Source organism: Podarcis filfolensis (genome assembly GCF_964270895.1).
Source record: "Podarcis filfolensis genome assembly, chromosome: 14".
Lineage (NCBI taxonomy): Eukaryota > Metazoa > Chordata > Lepidosauria > Squamata > Lacertidae > Podarcis > Podarcis filfolensis.
Genome location: NC_139616.1, coordinates 45,862,656 through 45,883,187, shown reverse-complemented (window position 1 = coordinate 45,883,187; position 20,532 = coordinate 45,862,656). Strand labels below are relative to the sequence as shown.

Genomic DNA, 20,532 nt, shown 5'->3' with positions numbered 1-20,532 from the left:
AAAATTGTTTCAGGTAAGTCTTCCTGTGCTGTGCTATATAACCTTCAGGTTACATACACTTCAGGTTACAGACTACGCTAACCCAGAAATAGTTCTTCAGGTTAAGAAATTGTGCTCTGGCAGCGCGGCAGCAGCAGGAGGCCCCATTAGCTAAAGTGGTGCTTCAGGTTAAGAACAGTTTCAGGTTAAGTACGGACCTCCGGAACGAATTAAGTACTTAACCTGAGGTACCACTGTACGTGCTTGGTTGGTACATTTATGAACACACACACACACACACACACACACACACACACACATATATATATATATATATATATATATATATATATGACCTTATATTTTCTTATAACACTGTTTAACCTGTGTTGCTATAAGGAAATGTTTGCATCCATGCTGGCAAGAGGTGGGTGGCAGCTTCGCTGGAAAACTGCTACAGCACACAAACAGTTTGGAAAGTGGCAACCGCTGTCAGAAAGAGGATTAACCTGGAGGCAGGGCTAAACAAATGCAGTTAGATAAACAGCACCCTGCGTCTGCTTGCTAAGGCAGTTCTGTTTGCTTGGAGGCACCGGTCGGTATCTGCTGCCTGGCTGGAAGCTAAGTTGCCTTTTTGTGCAGGCTCCAAAGGCATCTTTGAAGATTTCCCTTCCAAAGCGACGTTCTCGGCTTATATTTTTTTCCTTTCTGAGTCAGGGTTGTTTTGCAGCATTTCTCCGCCTAACGTGGAAAACATGCAGAGCTCTGCAAATCCGGTGCTGCAGCAATTTCATAGAATTGTGGAGCTGGAAGGGACCCAAAGGTTATCTAGTCCAACCCCCCGCAATGAGGAAATCTCAGCTAAAGCATCGGCCACCCAACCTCTGCTAAAAAAACCTCCAAGGAAGGAGAATTCACATAAAATGTCAGGGATCAATTGTAAAATGTATTCTATCTAAAAACTGGGCAAAGAGGGAGTGTGTTGGACCTCGCCAGGGAGAGTGTTCCAGAATTGTGGGGCCAACACTGAGAAGGTTTCCACCAAAGGTTTAGCTTGCATCCTGCTATGGTACCACAAACCCCTTTCTGTTTCCTTAGTAAGAAAAGATGTCTACCTATTTCCCACTGCCACATATTATTTTTTCCATACTGATCGGTCTTAAGCATAGATTCCAGCCCCCACCCCCCCCTCTCTCTCTCTCTCTCATTGTCTTCTGCTTCTTTTCCCTTAGATTTGAACACACCAGCTGGGTATTCAGAATATGTTGTCGGTCTGCATTTCTGAATGGATTAGAAACAAAAGGGCATTAATGTCACAGTGGTTCAGATTCCTTCCAGGCTGTTTATGGAAGTGGAGAGGCTGTGTGGCCCTTACTTTCCTCTTTTAATTAGCGTGTATAAAATGTCAGGTCATTTCGGTACTGGAGAAAAACAGGGGCATTATTAATTCACCTGTTTTCCCACCTTCTCAAAGGTGGCTGCTGGTCTGCGTCCAGAAACACACAATTAAGAGTCGGACGGTTAACTGTTGGGAAAGCCAGAGGTAGGAACAAAGTGAATTTTGCTAAGCACACCTGTTTATTCTCCCTCTCCTTTCATCTCCAGGACGCCAATCATTTTGCATCCTGCAATTACTAATGAGATTCACGGTTTGGGGGGGAGGTGCGAGTGTGGGGGAGAATGGGTTTGTGCCGTAGAGAAAGGAACCCACTGGAGGTCAGATTGCAAAAGCATCTTTTAGGAAGCTGGTTTTCAGTTGCAGGTTTTAGGTTGTTGAGAAGCGGCTGAATTGGTGTGAATTGTTGCCTTTGAAATCTCAGAACTCCTTTCAGCACAGGCTATGCTATTGAGGGGTGGCGCTGTGGGTTAAACCACAGAGCCTAGGACTTGCCGATCAGAAGGTCGGCAGTTCGAATCCCAGCGACGGGCTGAGCTCCCGTTGCTCGCTCCCTGCTCCTACCAACCTAGCAGTTCGAAAGCACATCAAAGTGCAAGTAGATAAATAGGTACCGCTCTGGCGGGAAGGTAAACGGTGTTTCTGTGCGCTGCTCTGGTTCTCCAGAAGCGGCTTAGTCATGCTGACCACATGACCCGGAAGCTGTACGCCGGCTTCCTCGGCCAGTAAAGCGAGATGAGCGCCGCAACCCCAGAGTCGGCCACGACTGGTCCTAATGGTCAGGGGTCCCTTTACCTTTACCTTTACGCTATTGAGAACATCAGGACAGTCCTTCAACGGGATCAGACCAAAGGCCCATCTTAGCACAACATCCTCTTTCCCACAGCGGCCAACCAGAAGGTAGTTGGGAAGCCCCCAAAGCAAAATAGAAAGGCAACAGCCCTGCCTGTTGTTTGCCCTCAACATTATGACTCCCAGGTACACTACCCCTGCAGGTGGAGGTTCTGTTTCACGCTCATGGGTCCCAGCACTAGGAATGGAGGATTTCAAGTTTCTGGAGGTTGCTTTGCACTGGCCAAACTACTGAATAAATCTGCGGGTCCTGTAGCTTATCCTCCTTCGTGTCAGAATGTGACAATCCTGGATTTTTTCCTCTGGCGCAGTCTGGCAAAAACATGTCTGTAGCTCATAGAATTGTAGATGGCTAGGAATGATTCCATCCCACTTGGGTTGCAAAGTGGGCTCACTTGATCCCGTGTGGCAGCATCACAATCCAAATTGGATCTGTGGCCCAATTCAGCATCTGCGGCTTGGTAGACTCCAGCTGCTCAAGACTTGCCACTATCAGCTCCAGTTTGCACTGTGGCTCTTTTAAGCCTCTCTGTCTCTGCCTCCAGTTCCTGGCGGTACCCTGGCAAGTGACATAATCAAAACGCGCCGCCAAGCTCAGAACTGACAGCCATGTTGTGAGGGGCAGAGAGGCAGGATCTGCTGCTGGGGCAGCGGTGTGAGGGGGGTGGGGTGGGGCCAAGCCTAAAAAACTGGGACGGCCGATTTCAAGTCAGTAGCTGTGATCAGTCTTTAACATCAGCAGTAACATCTAGACCATGGGAGCATTTCAGCCCTGTTCTTGAATTTGTTCAAAATCTAAAACAGCTTTATCTTGTATTCCTTTCTTTGAATTTGTGCCATTTAGGTTTTCATACCTTTTCGTAAAAGTAGCACTAGAATTTTCACAGTTGAGTCTTCAATCCCTTATCATTGTGCTTTGCCATCTTCAAGTTTGGGTTTGTTTAAAACTTGCTATTTAGATTTTCAAACCTTTTTTGTAAATTCAGTATTAGAAATCGTACTTTTGAGTCTTCAATCCTTTATTACTGTGCTTTGCTTGTTTGCTTTACCTAGGTCGGGCTAGGATTATAATACGTCAGAATTGTTGGGGTTCTACCCTTGTTTGAATTTTGGTCATTTAAAGTTTATGATTTTTCAATTTCCTTCTGAGGAAACTGAATAGTTCAGTGAAACAAGGTTTGTAGCTTTGAAAAAAAAACTTTTCCTTAAGCTTTTTGATTTCCACAAGATAATATTTCTAGTCGATTACTTCTCGTTTCTGGGACCTTATGACATGGCTGACACCCAACAGAGCTTGTGCAGATCTGTTGTCACCCAGAGTTCCATCTAGAAGCTTCTCTCGCACAATCAAATACAATTCCGTTGAGTCTTTCTCCCCACCACAATTGTTTGTGCCACAGAGGCCTTATGTCATCTGGGCAGATGTGAGAGGTGATTACGCCGAGGGAAGGTATCTCCAAAGAACTTTGCCCTTGTGTTTGCTGCTCTGCTCTGCTTTATTGTCCTTCTACACCGTGCGTTCAGCTCAGCGTGATCCTCCCTCGATCCCTGCTCTGACCAAGGTCCATTCCCACAAAGGCCAGGTTGAATCAGTGTGAGGGGAATGTGCTGCTTTCACAGAATGTGAGGTAACAGGCTTGGAGCCCAGTGCCAGATTTACGTATAAGCTAAACAAGCTACAGCTTAGGGCCCCACTCTCTTGGCCCCCCCCCAAAAAAAAATTAAAGGAAAAAAACCCTGGATGTACATTTCCAAAATATAAGATAAAAAGCAAATAAAATAAAACCTACATACAGCAACAGTGTTTTGTGTTGTGTAGGCTCCTATGATGTAAGTAATGGGCCTTGCCCGCTAGCCTGCTCCCTAAAATATCACTGGTTTGCTCATTTCTATATATAGGGTGCCTGCACTCTGCATATGCAAATAGCTTTAGATACCTATTAGGTCCATAAATTACCATATAGCATATATTCAATACAAAAAAACAGTGACAATTTGTTGTTGACAAAGGACCCCTGACAGTTAGGTCCAGTAGCGGACGACTCTGGGGTTGCGGTGCTCATCTTGCTTTACTGGCTAAGGGAGCCGGCATTTGTCCACAGACAGTTTTTCCGGGTCATGTGGCCAGCATGACTAAGCCGCTTCTGGCGAACCAGAGCAGCGCATGGAAATGCTGTTTACCTTCCCGCCGGAGCGGTACCTATTTATCTACTTGCACTCTGATGTGCTTTCGAACTGCTAGGTTGGCAGGAGCTGGGACCGAGCAACGGGAGCTCACCCCGTCCGTCGCGGGGATTCGAACCGCCAACCTTCCGATCGGCAAGCCCTAGGTTTAGACCACAACGCCACCCGCGTCCCTGACAAAGGACAGCTGGGCATATAAAGGGCCCCACTACCCTCAGTAGCTTAGGGCCTCATCAAACCTAAATCCGGCCCTCTTGGAGCCCATCGTGAATTTCACATTGTGGGACTCAAGCGTCCCACAAGTGATTTCCTGTGGTCATTTCCAGCTACGTTTTGAAACAAGAGTTGTAGATAAACCACATTACGACAGAAATTAAGAGATGGAAGTAGGGAGGGGAGGGGAAATTATATTCAGTTCACATTTAAGGCCGACTCTATCAAATGTGCACTTTCTGAAACAATGTGCGGACTGAAACACAGCCGTTCTTCTTAATTCAAACCTCTACGAATTTTGCAGTGCATTTTCTCCAAGCACACAGTGCTTACCAAAGCACTTATACTAGGTGAGAGAGTCCATGAAAATGAACCTCATCATGAAAACAACATACATATGAGGAGAAATCGCTTTGAGAAACTTGTGCCTTAGTCAAAACTGTGCACAAAAATTGGAGAAATTTGCACCAAAAATGCTGAAAAATTAACCGATGGAGATTTTGGGGGGGTGGGGGTGGGGGGAAATCAAAGATTGCTGCAGAAAGGTGAAGAGCTGAACCGAAGATTAGGAAACTGAGAAACCAAGGGAACAGCAATGGGCAGATCCTCCCATTGCTCATCTTGAGACATGGGCCGTTTAGGCTGTTGCATGCATACAGAGATTAGTTAATAATAAAAAGAAAAAAAGAAAGAAAGAAAGAAAGAAAGAAAGAAAGAAAGAAAGAAAGAAAGAAAGAAAGAAAGAAGTCTGCAAACTGGCTAAGAGCAAGATTGGGGAACTCTCTTCAACGGTCCTGAAGGAGTCACTAGGGGTATGTAATGAAATACAGATATATGAAAATACCCTGCAAAAATAAACTTGTGTAGATGTACTGTGAACCTCATTGGAATATGGCTTGGCTGCTGTGAAGGAACACATGGAATGAGCCCAGGCAATTCTTGTCTGTAGCCTCTGGTGCATACTCAAAATGGGTTACGTTTCCCAAACACCTCTTCAGATAATGCTCCTGATCTGCCATTCACAGTTTCCCACCTCTGCTACGTGGAAGAAGGCCTTGAACGTGCTTGCTGATGGAGAAATGGCTCTGACTTAGCCGTCAAGGTGATTGCCAGTCTTGAGAGATGGGGAAATGCACGAAGTGGGGGCAACAGCAAACACTCACGGCTAAGAGAGGACAGGAAGATGTCAAGCCAGCTGGAGGTGGATCTCAGAAGGATAAATCCAGTTATCAGAAGCACTGGGGTTCCTCCACATCACCCAGTAACCATTAAATTTGAAATACACGTTATGAGTGGTGTGGAACTCAATATGCATAATGACCAGCCATTGTGCACATTCGCCACGGAGAATGTGGACAGTCCACAAAAGCTTGTGTCATAAGCAAGGGCTGTAGCTCAATGGTAGAACATCTGCTTTGCATGTAGGAGGTCCTGGTTTCAGTCCCCAGCATCTCTGGGTAGGATGGAAACCCAGGATAGTCTCTGCCAGACAGTGTGGACAATACTGAGCTAGCTGGACAACTTCCTGTGCTCCTAAAAAATTTGTTGGCCCTCAAGGTGCCACACAAGACTTGCACTAGCCAGCTTGGTAAGCCCTGAAGCGGGGCATGAAGTCTCCTCCTTCCAACAGCCCAGAGGTGGACTTCCTCTGAACCCGGAGCTTCCATATAGCCATGGTGACTAATGGTGACCAGCCTGACTGCATCTGATGAATGTTCCAAGCTAGCGAATGACAGTATGGATTAGGGATGGTGTGACTGTTCCACAGTCATGCTTTGTAAGCCATTCAGCCACACATGCATGGCCACCCATGTCGCTGCATCTCCAGAGGACGCTTTGTCCACCTGACACACCACCGCTGGGTCGCAGCGAAGCCTCTAAAGCGGACACTTCAGGTGTTATGAATGTTGCAGAAAGGGAACAAGCATCCTTCTGCGTGTCCGTTTTCAGCCAACAGGGAAACACAAAGCGAGTTGAAGCTGGGAGCTCATTGGACATTCGGGAAGATACTAAATCCCCCCAAAATTATTCCCAGCTCCAGAACAAGTTACCCTAGGAGGAGTCAGATCCTCCTCTATTTTTCTTTTTTTGATCTCGTTAAAGAAATGTTTGGGCAGAGAGGCCTTAAGTAAAACATGTCCTACATCAGAGCCACAATATCTTTCCTACCTGGTGACCGTAAGAGTTATTTTCCCCACTCTCATTGACGCCTGCTTTCTGGCATTTGCTTCCCAATGAATCTCTTCAGAAAGGCTTCCTGGAGCTTAAACCAGCCTCCCTAACCTGGTGCCCTCTGGATAGCTTGGACCACAACTCCCATCAGCCCCAGCTAGAACAGCCGAGGGTTGGGACTGATGGGAATTGGAGTTCAACGGGTGTGTGTGTGTGTGTGTGTGTGTGTGTGTGTAAGAAAGCACTGATTTCTGCTCCAACCCAGGTTTGTCACATGTAGCGCTGTTTCTCTTCTGCTGCAGTTTGGCTTCCGATCAAAACTGCGCTACTCATCTTGTGGCCTGCTGTGGTGGAATTTTACACAAGGAACTACGTTATCATGACGTTACTGTGCACCATCCATTTCAGTGCAAAGGAAACACCGCGCAAATAGGTGCTGGTGCTGGGAAAAGCCATCAATTGCATATTATTTGCAGGCTGAAAACAACATCGGCAGCTGCAAACGCCAAACGTATCTGCTGGGTTGGTTTCCATTCCGAGCACCAGCAATTTCCACTCCTATTTCAGATGGAATTCTTCCAACATTCCCAGGTCCAACAACATCTGGAGGGCACCAGGTTGAGGAGGGCTGGCTTGCAAGCAAAGCGGAGTCGCTTCTGCACACTAGGTGAGATGGTGGTGACCTAAGATAGGAGTGGAACCTTTGGGGGCCAGCTTGGTATCCTGCTAGCCCTGGTCTAGTTTGTCCAGCCAGCCCTTAGCGGAGTCAGCCTGGTCCTTTCATGGAGTATTATTGGCTCTGACTCTCCCCTTTTTAACTGAGCAAATTATGGAGCCACCCATCCCTTTGATGGTGCAATCGAAGGAGGACTTCAAAGTGCCTTTCTGTGACCACAGATTTGATCATGGGTTGACTGTGCCTAGCGCTCATTATCTTATTATTTGATGCAGCATAGCTTTAATTCTTAGCACAAGCTTGCTAGGAACTCCTTGCTGGATGGGAGCAAGGACCCATCTATTCCCACCTTCAGTTTCCAAAGCAAATGTAACTGAGAGTGTCAAATTGCAAGGGAGAGTCTTGATAGCACCTTCAGGTAAAGGTAAAGGGACCCCTGACCATTAGGTCCAGTCGTGGCAGACTCTGGGGTTGCGGCGCTCATCTCGCTTTACTGGCCGAGGGAGCCGGCGTACAGCTTCCGGGTCATGTGGCCAGCATGACTAAGCCGCTTCTGGCGAACCAGAGCAGCGCATGGAAATGCCGTTTACCTTCCCACTATTTACCTACTTGCACTTTAACATGCTTTCGAACTGCTAGGTTGGCAGGAGCAGGGACCGAACAACGGGAGCTCACCCCGTTGCGGAGATTCGAACCTCCAACCTTCTGATCGGCAAGCCCTAGGCTCTGTGGTTTAACCCACAGCGCCACCCGTGTCCCTTGCTAGCACCTTTAAAGACCAGTGAATTAATTGTGGAATATTCTTTCATGGGCCAGAGTCCCCTTGGTCAAAAGGTCATCACATGCTAGCTGTTTGCAGCATCTGTTGCTCTGAGATATGCTGCCCCTGAACATGGATAGTGTGTCAGCAAATACTTACAGACCAAGCTATCCCTTGTGGTTATATTCTATTAGGGTCTATATCAGGGATGGGGAACCTGTGGCCCTCTAGTTGCTGTGGGACTCCCAATTCCTATTGCCGCCAGCCAGAGTGTCTAGTGCTCAGGCACCAGAGGAGACAGTCAAGCTACATCTGGAGGGCCACATGACACCCGTCCCTTGGTATGTATTCTAACAAGCAAAGCACAGTAATAATATGCATGATGTTTCTGTGGAAAATAAACCAGGGCTCTATAATTTAATTTCTCATCAGCACCAGATGACTGGCAGCTGAATGTGTGAAGTGACCGTTGTGCCAAAGCAGAATATGTGAGGTGACTCGGGATGCTTCATTTTCATGCGCAAGCAGCTCCTTGACGCTAGAGTCACCAAGTGAGGGATATACATGTGAGAGGGCTTCTTCACCCTTACATTTTGCCTAAGCATAGGTCTGCCCTTGAAAGCTCTGTGTCTGAGTGTTTGGTTTTATTTTTGCCCCGTGGAATCTCATTCCTTAGTGCTCATTCAGAACAAAGGTCAAATGGGGTTTCCCACAGATAGCCATTTGCTCCGATGGAGCTTTAAAGACTGGGTTTTCATGGGGAAATCTCTGGAGGGGAAAAAAGAAAGAACGCTCATAGACGGAGCTTTGGAGTGCAGATTGTGCCTGGAATGAGCAGATGAAATTTAAATGTGGCTAAGCCCTGAACCAGCCTTCTCTGCCATGAGTTAAGACACCCTTAACCACCCATCTTGGTTTTCTAACAGTTATCCTCGCTGCCCCATCCCTTTACAAAATGCCGCTGGAGTAGCAGCCAGTGGTGGCGCTGTCTAGAGGTTAGAATCATAGAACTGTAGAGCTGGAAAAGGGACTCCTGAGGGTCATCTAGTCCAACCCTCTGCAATGCACTCCTGACTCCCATTAGCCCTAGCCAGCCTGTCCAATGGGAAGGGGATGGTGAGAGGTGGAGTCCAACAATATCTGCCTCCATGGTTGGGGGCAGTAATGCTTTTGAACTGTGGTTGCTGGAAACCACGGGAGAGGAGAATGATGCTTTTACACTCGGGTCCCACTTGTGGGTTTCCCCATGGGCATCTGGTTGGCCACTGTGAGAACAGGATGCTGGACTAGATGGGCCAGTGAGCTTGATCCAGCAGGCTCCTCTAATGCTCTTAACCTATGGAAGGCACCAGGCTTATTACCCCTGTTGCAATGGAAATATAGTTTTATTCCAGCTAGATTTGGCTAGGTTACTGAGAGCCAGCCTTCCCTTAAAGTTTGAAGATGGATTTCAGGCACTGAGGTTATTCTGCCTCCCCCCAGTGTTACTATCCAAGCTGAAACTGATCAAGCGAAAACAGGAGGAGCTTTGGGAGTATGATATCAAATAAAGCTTAGGCATGACGAGACTGTTTTCTGTGGGTTGCAGCGTGGATTGAAATTGTTTGCGGTTTATGTCGGATCTTACATGAGCAGCCGTTCATCTTGCCTGTGCTTGCAGCAGCCTGAGAAGTAGGTCACTGTTACTCCCATTTTACAGATGGGGAAACTGAGATGCAAGCTGCCCCAGGACACTGAGCCACACTGGCGCTCTTCGGCTGCACACTGATGCAGAAAAGGCCTGGGATGAAAGGCTGCCCTTCCTTCTCTTCCAGGTTTAACACGCCAGGTTTTCTAATTGCAACAAATTGGGCTGCTTCTGTTCTGTGTTCTAACCTTGTCCCGTGACCTTTCCACAAGGAAGGAAGGAAAGGACGGTTTGATTTCAACCATCGTTTGAGCTTGGAACTGTGGCTGGGGTTCTGGCTAGGACTGTGTGAAGAGAGTACAGTGGTACCTCTGGTTAAGAACTTAATTCGTTCTGTAGGTCCATTCTTAACCTGAGGTACCACTTTAGCTAATGAGGCCTCCTGCTGCCGCTGCGCTGCCGCTGCACGATTTCTGTTCTCATCCTGAAGCAAAGTTCTTAACCCGAGGTATTTCTGGGTTAGCAGAGTCTGTAACCTGAAGCGTCTGTAACCTGAAGCGTCTGTAACCCGAGGTACCACTGTACTAGTGATGAAAAGAGTGCCACTGGGCACATACAGCCGGGGTGTCCAAACTTTTTTCAAAGAGGGACATGTGTGAGGGCTGACCAAAGTTGTTGACCTTTTTTTAGGATAGAAGTTGTTAAGCTTTCCCCCCCAATTTCACCCCAAAGCCCCCGGGCTGGACTTTGCACGTGCTTGACATACAGAGTGCCTTTCACCACCGAATAACCACGTGTATCTGCAGTTGGGGAGCCACATTTACAGATCAGAAGCTGCCCTTTTCCTGATAGGTTTGTACCCCAGAGTGCTGAGTGCTGAGCAGAATGGTAAAGGCTACATAAATGACTTTCTGGGGAGCTCATCAGATGGTCAAAGTACCAGAAGCAAGACTGAGTCTTCTCTCTGCCATCCATTCCACCTCTCCACTCCATTTCATAGAATCATAAAACTGTACAGTTGGATGGGACCACAAGGGTGTAGGAATCTTTTGCCCAATGCGGGGTTCAAACCCACGGCCCTGAGATTAAGAGCCTACGGCTTTCAGTGGCCTCAGTGACCAATGTGCGGGGGGGGGGGGGGAGACCCCTGGCATAGTGAGCTCCTGATGAGCTTTGTCCCCATTTCCCCGTCACTTTGAACCAGCAGCGACTGCCCAAACTGACTTGCTCCCCCTCTCATTCCACTGGGAGATTGGATCAGTGCCGCAGACCTTATCTGCCACCAACACCGGCGATAAGTAAAGACAGGATGAGCTCATTCTGGAACAGACCAGACTTGCCTGTGCATCATCCTCTAGGCAAACCTCTGGAGGAGACAAAAGGGATGTTTCGGTTGGGCAAGAGGGGAGCTCTCTAACCACCCAGCCCCAAACACAGCACCCAGAGGGCAACTCTCACCTTCTGAGCCTGGAAGATCATCTTGCGGACGACTTCCTTGATGTGAGGCTGGCAGTCAATAGGCGGCTGCATGTAGACAGTAGCTCTGGTCACCCCACGGTAAGCGATGGTCTCCGGCCACCCGAGGTCCAGCTGTGGAATGGACCGGTCGGATCTCTGCGGCCAGTATTCCAAAGAAGGCACTTGGTCCTGCTCGCCGTTCTGACTGCTGAGGTCGACCCCACCATCATCCCCTCGGGGGATGAACTCCGAGCCGGGGTCGTAGGTCTCCAGCGTATCCAAAATCTTCTTGAGCTCCAGCTCCGAAAGGAAGTCCCTGATGTTCTCCTTCTTGAGGACCTCATAGAAGGCATCTGGACCTTTCGACGCCAGTGCCTCCAGCGCCAGCCTCTGCTCTTCGCTGTAGAAGAACTCCGGCTTGGATTCGCTGGAGCGCCAGTTGACATGACTGTCATCGAGGCACTGGACCTGAGAGAAAGCCATGATCCCTGGTCCGAGGAGGAGGGGAACGTCCGCCCAAAATAAATAAAAAAGTTGGATAATTTAATGAAATAATTTAGTGAGGTGTATCCCTGAGTTTAAGGAAAAACTAGCAGCAAATAAGGCCCCTCCTAGCTTCTTCTCAATTCCTCGTGAACAGTTTCCCTTTGCGGCTTAAAGAAACAACAACCGCCCAAGAGTCCTTTCGCCTTAACTGTCTTTAAACACTGGCATTCAGTTTCCCAGCTTACCCATCAGCTCATCTCAGTGGAGTTAAAAAATATATATATTCCTGGATAGGATGAAGAAAGTTTGCTCAAGTTTCTTTCCTTCCCCAAACTTTCAGAAACAGGCGGGGAGCAGCGGACAGTGGCATTCAAGCAACCGGGAAATGCTTAAATATTCTGGCGGCTTTGAAATCCCGGCTTGGCTGATGCTTTCCCTCTAGTCTTTGGATAGCCGGCTTCCTTCACCTCTGCCCTTGACCTTCCAAATTTCCATAAGAAAATAAATAGGAGCAAGCGAGACGCTCCCCAGAATCAAACAAATAGCAGGAGTTGGAACCAGGAATTTTTCCTTTTCGCCGGACAGGATTCAGAAGGGGTAGTTTATCATTCTTTCCAGCTCGTAGATTACTCTCTCAGGTGGAAGGGGAGAGTAGGTTTCGTTCGAGGGTGTATTTATTTATTTTTTGCTGGTCGGCAGCCTGGCAGCTCAGCAGGTCTCAGCCAGAAATGGAAACCTGGAGAGTGTGAGCAGAGCAGAGGAGAGAGAAAAAGAGAGAAAAGCAACAGCTTGAGTAATTTGCTCCTCCCTGCACCACCTGCCGTCACATGTCTCCCCGCCTTCGGAGAGTCCCTGTTCCTACCTGTCCATTAACTCCTTCAGCTGCATCGCAAATGCGTGCTGCTTCTGCCCGGATCCATTGCATGCGTGGAAGGCCGGAAATTGACTCACCTGGGAGAAGCCGGTGTCCCTAGATTTCCTTATCAGGCTGAGGGAGGGAAGGAGGGAGAGAGGGAAGTCCTGGCCTGGCTGAGCTTTAAGTTTGATGTTTTGTTTGCGGTGTGTGTTTTTTTTCCTTCAAAAAAATGCCTCCAGCTCCTGTATTTGCCTTCCCAGCGGAGCAGAGCTGGTGGAGCTTGTTTGATTCTATCCCACTTGTATCTTGGAAGGAAACCCCACACTGTGTGCTTTAGGGCTCACTCTCCTCGCGAGTAGGTTTCGGAGGGCAGCTTCTCGGCATCATCAGCTGGGAATCCAGGGCCTGGTTTCCTTCTTTCTCTTGCCGCAGTACCTTTTGTCTTCTGGCTCGGGTCAAAGGTCAGTCTTGGAAAGCACCTGTGGCCAGTCAGATGCTTAAGCAGGGCTGGAAGGCAACAGCTTGTGTCTAGCAACTGGGACTCAGCGATACAGTGCCTCTGAATATGGAGGTTCCACTTTGCGCACCCGTGTGCGAAACTTCCTTGGAGTTGGAAAGAGCAAAGAAGCCCTCTGCTTGTGTGGGTACTCGTGAGCTTTCCAGAATCTTGTGAAGCTCTGGGTTGACATGAAGGCCATTTATTTATTTATTTATATCACAGTCATTGTTAATATCATCACCATCAGTGGTGGCTGGTGCCCATTGGTGCTGGTAGGGCGGATCAGTAGGTGGCGCCAGAGTCAACCAGAGGCTTTAAACCTCTCTGCCCACCCAGCCCAGCTCGAAGGACAGCTGAATTTTTGGCTTCTCTCACGTTCCTCATTTTTATACGTAAATCTGGCACCGAGAGAACACAAAATGCATCACAAGCAAGCAAGCAAGTGTAATAAACTAAAATCTGCCCTTATTCCCTTATGGGGGACACAAGATCCCTTATAGAGTCCTGTGCAGGTTCTCCATCGGTCGGAGGAAATAACAGAGGCCAACCAGAGAATATTGAGAAGCAAAGCAGCTAGTAAGCCTGATCTTTATTGAACTGTTGCAACAGGGTGCTCCCCTCACACCCAGGAAAGGAGGAGAACCCCGAACAAAGGTGTGCCCGCCCTTATATAGACATTTTAAATTGCCTGCCCTGGAGTCCAAGAACACCTTCCAGATACACCATACCTACATCACAGAAGAGGCAGTCTACAACAGAAATCTGAGTGCGTTGTTTATCTCCTGTCTGGCAAGTTACCTGTTAATGGTTACTTGATTGGATACCCTGGGGAGCCTAGCCAGTCTTTTGTAATGATAAATACTTAGTTCCTGAGCCAGGTCACAAACTCACCCTATTCATACACAGACATACCCTTAAGACAGGATTTGTGAAGGAAAGGACAATGAGGAGGCTTTTACATTTCTTTCAAACTTGCAGAGAAAACATTTGGTCAGTTTGAGAGTCAAAATGGTTTCAGGGCTGTTTTCCTGTGCTGCTTCAGACATGTGGTTTATATATTTATGTACGTGTTTGCCTGTTACATTTATGAACATTTATTATATATATAAGACTTTAATTTTTTTTATTTCACAAGCAAGCAAGCAAGCAAACAAACAAACAAACAAACAAACAAACACAGGCACCCAGAAAGTCAATGGTTGCTCCCCAACCACTCACTCTTTGTGTCTGTTTCAGATGCTGTTGGCTGCGTCGACCCCGAAGAATGTTCCCGAGTGTGTGGGTCCGAGGTGGGCTGCTCCAACATCGCTTACCCCAAACTGGTGATTGAGCTCATGCCCAGTGGTAAGAGAAGCCGAGGCAGTGCTGCCTTCCTATTGGCCGGTTGGGTGTTGCTCTAGTCCCGCCTTACTCCCTAACAGGCAACCGCTTCCTCTTTCCGCTTACATTCATTTAGGGCAGCCTTCGGCAACCTGGTGCCCACGTGGCTGTTTCAGATAGCTGCTCCAGAAGGATACCATGGTTGATGGTATCGAAAGCTGCTGAGAGGTCGAGGAGAATTAACAGGGACGTGTTTCCCTTGTCTGTCTCTCTCGACAGAGGTCATTGTACAGGGCGACCAAAGCGGTTTCTGTGCCAAAACCAGGCCGAAACTCCGACGGAAATGGATTAAATCAATTTCTTCCAAAAGCGCCTGGATCTGGTCTGCGACCACTCACTCCTCAGGAAAGGGAGATTAGCAACTAGTTTATCTAAGGCACCCATGTTGGCAAAGTCTGTTTTAGAGTGCCGGAAAGAAAACAAAACCAGCTTGGATTTATCTTGGCATTTCCCAAGAATTCCACCCTGCCATCTGAACAAGGAACCACAAACCATTACTAATGGGAGAATTAGCACAGGTGTCTCTTGGTACAAATGTGATTATGGGCACTGCTGTGTTCTTTGCCCCCCCCCCCCGATATTTGTTCTTAAAGGGGAATGGCTGTGCCTTTTGAGGCTTAGGTAAAGGTAAAGGGACCCCTGACCATTAGGTCCAGTCGTGGACGTCTCTGGGGTTGCGACACTCATCTCGCTTTATTGGCTGAGGGAGCCGGCGTACAGCTTTCTGGTCATGTGGCCAGCATGACTAAGCTGCTTCTGGAGAACCAGAGCAGCGCACAGAAACACCGTTTACCTTCCCGCCGGAGCGGTACCTATTTATCTACTTGCACTTGACGTGCTTTCAAACTGTTAGGTTGGCAGGAGCAGGGACTGAGCAAGGGGAGCTCACCCCGTCACAGGGATTCAAGCTGCCGACCTTCTGATCAGCAAGTCCTAGGCTCTGTGGTTTAACCCACAGTGTCACCCACGTCTGCTTTGAAATCGAGGAAATTCAGAACCCCGTGGGGGTGAGGCTGGGGGGGGGAGTAGCCAGGACTTCATATTATCCAGGACAGCAGCCCCTCAGCCCCGGCCATCAAGGGCAATGGTCAGCGATAGTGGGAGCTGACGTCCAGCAATACTGGAGGTCCACAGTTTCCCCACCGTACTTTTTTCCATTGCTGATAAAACCGTTAGCGCATTTGCAGAACTAAGCAGGGTCTGGTATGTTTTCTAATTGGATGGGGGACCGTGTGACGAGATTCTTGCATTGCAGGGGGTTGGACTAGATGACCCTCGGGTCCCTTCCATCTCTACAATTCTATGGTTCTACAAAAGGTTCAGCTTCAGAGGCTGGGTCTTGCGCAAGGATTTTCAAATTTTCTGCCTTCCACATCTACTGGGATACCCCTGATTGGGGGACGATTCCGGGAGTTTCCGGAGGAACGCATGTGGGCCAGTCCTGTGGGGTCATATTGTTGCCCTGCATGAACTAAGAACGTGTTTTGAGATTGTACCAAACAGTCCCTCTTGCAGAAGGTGTGTTACAGGGGAAAGCGACATATTCTTTGGGTGGGGGGAGCTGTCTTTCAGAGACGTTTGTCTGCCATTTGCTGAGGAATCCCTGATCACATTCAGATAAGCCTCAGGGTGCCCTAGAAAAGTGACCTCAGGGAGGAGGCAAGATGCTTTGAACGAGGCCTGCTAAATCCTGCTCCTCAACTTGAAGACTCTTGTATAAGGAGAGCTTATAAGGCAATAAACAACTAATTTTACTTTTAAAAGACAACTTCCTTGTTTAGGGAAGTTTTTAATGTCTGATGCTGTATTGTTTTTAATATTCGGTGGAAGCTGCCCCGAGTGGCTGGGGAAACCTAGCCAGATGGGTGGGGTATAAATAATTAATAATAATAATAATAATAATAATAATAATAATAATAATAATTATTATTATTATTATTATTATTATTATTATTATTATTATTATTCTGGGTGAAGCCAGTGGCCCATCAAATCCAGCACCTTGTTCTCACAGCAGCCCACCAGATGCTGACGGGATGCAGCAATGACGCTCTCCCCTTCTTGTTGTTTCCAGCAACCAGAATTCAGAATCTTGCCTCTGACAGTGGAGGGTAGAAGGGTAGCGTCAGGAGCTGGAGTCAGGTATTGGTCAGCAATGAAACAATAAAGCACCAAATGTCAGTAAAGTTAACTCTTTATTCAAAGGGGGGGGGAAGCTCAGTCCGAGTGGTCACGGCAAATCTTTCCCGTGGGTCGTTCCCCAATGAAGCTGTTGCGAGGACTGAAGGTCCTTCCCACCACTCTCTAAGGTTCTCCCCTGGTTCCCTCCCCAGCAAGTTGAAGGATGGATGCTGGAGGGGACCAGCAGTTGTGGGGAGGCAGGGACCTTCAGTCTCAGCAACTGCTTCACGGGGGCAGGACCTGCTAGAGATGAGTTGCTGCGCTCTTTAGGCCTGACACTCCTGCGCCAATCATATTTTTGCTAATAAAGAGTTAACTCCAATTTGTTTTTTTTTTATAATATATTTATTAAAGTTTAGGAATTTATATAAAACAGAATAAACAGAACAATAAAAACAAAAACAATAAAAATGCATACAATCCAAATAAGAAAAAACACACATACAAAACAGGTATAGCTTCCTTCCCTTATATTCATAAAACTTACTTTCCCGACCTCCTCATACCTCCCCTTTCTGTATTCCATTCTCTAATTAAGTCAATTCAGCAAATCCTTTCCCCAATTTCTATGTACTTTTTAACCTTTCTTTTCTTAATCACATAATCATTACAGCTTTTAACTCCTTAATTTCTAAATCAGCATCGTTCTAGCCTTCAATAATTTTGCAATGTTTCTTAAGATAGTCCTTAAATTTCTTCCAATCTTCTTCCACCGTCTCTTTTCCCTGGTCTCGGATTCTGCCGGTCATTTCTGCCAGTCCCATATAGTCTATCACTTTCATCTGCCATTCTTCCAAGGTGGGTAGACCTTGTGTCTTCCAATACTTTGCGATGAGTATTCTTGCTGCTGTTGTAGCATAAGGAGTTAACTCCAATTTGTACGGTGTTACTCACTGCTGGGTAGAGGCAGAGCCATGCTGTTGATCCAACAGTCCAGCTCAGAGTACAATCCCGGGGAGGAGATGCCAGCTAGTTGGTTGTCAGAACTTACTACTATAAGCATGTGCTTTGTCAATAAAGAATTAAACTACTGGCCGGCTGTTTGTCCTCCTTGAACTGGGGTGTGCTCAGGACACAGTTGGCGCTGCTAGAGTGGGGCCGGGGGGGGGGGGAAGCAGTCCAGACTCAGAGGCGGGAGGCCAGGAGACACAGATGAGGCTGGCTGCTGAAGAATCCAGGGGGTCTCCCCCTCCTGCTCCTCTCCCCACTGATTTCCCAGAACACACAGAGAAATGAAGAGGGAGGCGCAGTGAGAGGCAAGACGAGGAAGCCTTGCTATATAACAACAACAACAACAACTTATTATTTATACCCTGCCAATCTGGCTGGGTTTCCCCAGCCACTCTGGGCGGCTTCCAACAAAATATTAAAATACAATAGTCTATTAAACATTAAAAGCCATTGGCTTTTCTGGTTCCTACCTCCAGGTCTGCGAGGGTTAATGATCGCTGTCATGATGGCTGCTCTGATGTCATCCCTGACCTCCATCTTCAACAGCAGCAGCACCCTCTTCACCATGGACATCTGGCAGAAGGTGCGGAAGGAGCCCAGCGAGAAAGAGCTGCTTCTGGTTGGAAGGTACCAGCATGGGGCAGGGCAGTATCCCTGGGGCCGGCTCTACCGTTAGACAATGCAAAGGCAGTTTTCACGTGTTGTGAAAGGGCAGTGTTGGCGGCTAGTTATTTGATTCATTATTTTAGGATCTATTACTTGGCCATCTTTAAAAGAACTTGTGGGATTTTCCTGGCTCAGGAACCTTTGTTGCCCCTGGATGCTACGCGCCATGACTAGCGGGTGGGGGTGAACGGGAGAGAAATTCGGTTCAAGCTGAATTCGATCAAGGGGCTCCCTATTTCACACTTTTCAAAATGATGTGCAAACTGCATGGATTAGAGTGGTCCAACACCAAGTGGGCTGCAAGAGTACCTTGACAGGGAACCTGTGGGCCACACGCCGAATTCAATTTCCGTGTCTTAAATTAAAGTGTTCGTAATCTATTTATCGTTATTTAATGCACACAAATTATATATTTGATTAAATATATATAATTAAATACACAGTTAATAGCTTTGATTGTTAAACGAATCTAATAGACAAACAGATGCATGTGCTTTCGTTAACAACACATGACACACACAAAATAAAAAATTAAGGCTTTAAAATGTTTTTTTCTTGAAAGTTGCCAAGGGCTGCTAAAAAAGGGTTCAACCACCCTGCATTAGGTGAAAGCATCCATAAAAATGCACGTTATTTTTTTTGCAAAGGACATGCAAAAATGCATCATATTAAGAGGATTTGCTTGCAAAAATGAGACGTGAACACTAAAATGCTGACTGTCTTTCAAAAGGCTTTTTAAAAAAATGCATTTTATAAACCCATAGTGAAGGTGCTGCCGGCTAGCTGTAAGTTGCTGGACTACAACTCCCATGATCCTCAGCCAGTATGGCCAATGAGCAGGGATAAATGGGGGTTGTAGTTCAGCCACATCTGGAGGGTCAAAGGCTCACCGTGTGCTGCTGTTTCATAATAATAATAATAATAATAATAATAATAATAATAATGATGATGATGATGATGATGGACACCCTGTCGGATCTTTTCCTTGCACCAGCCAGGCATGGAGATTAACTTCCCCTGTTTATGCCTCCGTAGTCCTGCTTTCTGAATCATTTCCCGCCGTCACCAGCAACTCGGTTTATCTGCCTGCACAACAGACCTAATGATGCAGAAATCCTGCTTGCAATCGGCTCCACATTTCAATTAATGAGCATGTTTGTGTAGCCGAGAGAGGACTGATGGCCAGCAACTTGAATTTCATATGGGTGATCCAGATCATTAATTAACCGAGTGATCCGCCAATTTATTGGGTTGCATTTCTGAACAGCCCAAGGAATGCCCTATAAAAGTTGCTGTGTCTCCTGCTTGACCTTCAACACAGTCTCCCTTGTCCTCATGAAGCTCTGCTGTGCCTTTAACCGTGTTGCTAAAAGCTCTGCAGAATGACTTGCCCCTGCCCCTCACGAAAATGCTAGCCTGCATTCCTTGTGTTGCTCATAGTGGCAGCAGGTTGCCTGGAGGGAATTCCTCACTCACCCTGCCTTATTGACATATTTGGCCATGTGGGTCAGTGCGGCTGGTTCAAGGCATTTTGCTGCCCGAGGCAAAAGGCACGATCATCTTGCCCTGTTCCATATGCGTAAACTCAATTTGGGGGAAGTACTCTTTGCTGAAAGAACCCCAGTGAAGATTTAAAATCGCAAAACATGCAGCAGAGTTAAGCATGAAAATACATTCTGTAAAACCTAAAAAGGTGCCCTTTAAAGTGAGTTCTGAAATGTCCCCTTAAAAAGTTTCTTTTCAAAGTTTCCCAATTCCCCTAGCATAAAAAAACACCACGCATTTGGGGAGTTAAAAATGGTTTACTTACAAACTCTTCCAAGGTCAGATTCATGTGCTTCAGAAAGATGCACAGGCAGTAAAACTTGGCTTAGTTACGAAGTGGCAAAAGTTCCTAGATTATTGATATAGGGACTCAAGAGAAGCCCTTTTCACACCAGTCTTCTTAGGTAGACAGGGGGATAATATTAGACCTGATTACAGTACCTGTTTCCTCCCAAGGTAGGGGACATTGCTGTTGTTGTTTAGTCGTTTAGTCGTGTCCGACTCTTCATGACCCCATGAACCAGAGCACGCCAGGCACTCCTGTCTTCCACTGCCTCCCGCAGTTTGGTCAAACTCATGCTGGTAGCTTCGAGAACACTGTCCCACCATCTCGTCCTCTGTCATCCGCTTCTCCTTGTGCCCTCCATCTTT

At 47.2% G+C, this 20,532-nt stretch overlaps 3 protein-coding genes across 6 annotated transcripts in view; 1 reads left to right on the top strand and 2 right to left on the bottom strand.

Moving 5' to 3' along the window:
- Window positions 1-12,758, bottom strand: part of FAM83G (family with sequence similarity 83 member G) — a 43,776-nt gene extending 31,018 nt beyond the window's left edge. For 2 of the 4 annotated variants that reach the window (XR_014541494.1, XM_083585639.1), the window contains exon 1: window positions 11,318-12,600. Coding sequence is in view for 3 of the 4 variants with exons in the window: in XM_083585639.1 (XP_083441765.1) it covers window positions 11,318-11,800 (483 nt within the window). In the remaining variant the exon portion in view is untranslated. Of the gene's footprint in view, window positions 1-11,317; window positions 12,601-12,665 lie in introns of those variants that run through there. The other 2 variants (XM_083585638.1, XM_083585637.1) reach the window with 2 other exon arrangements.
- Window positions 1-20,532, bottom strand: part of SHMT1 (serine hydroxymethyltransferase 1) — a 329,147-nt gene that overhangs the window by 130,742 nt on the left and 177,873 nt on the right. The window lies entirely within an intron of this gene.
- SLC5A10 (solute carrier family 5 member 10) overlaps window positions 1-20,532 on the top strand; it is a 102,734-nt gene that overhangs the window by 65,713 nt on the left and 16,489 nt on the right. Inside the window, exons 10-11 of the mRNA XM_083585974.1 lie at window positions 14,395-14,502; window positions 18,147-18,297. Of these exons, the coding sequence (XP_083442100.1) occupies window positions 14,395-14,502; window positions 18,147-18,297 (259 nt within the window). The remainder of the gene's footprint in view (window positions 1-14,394; window positions 14,503-18,146; window positions 18,298-20,532) is intronic.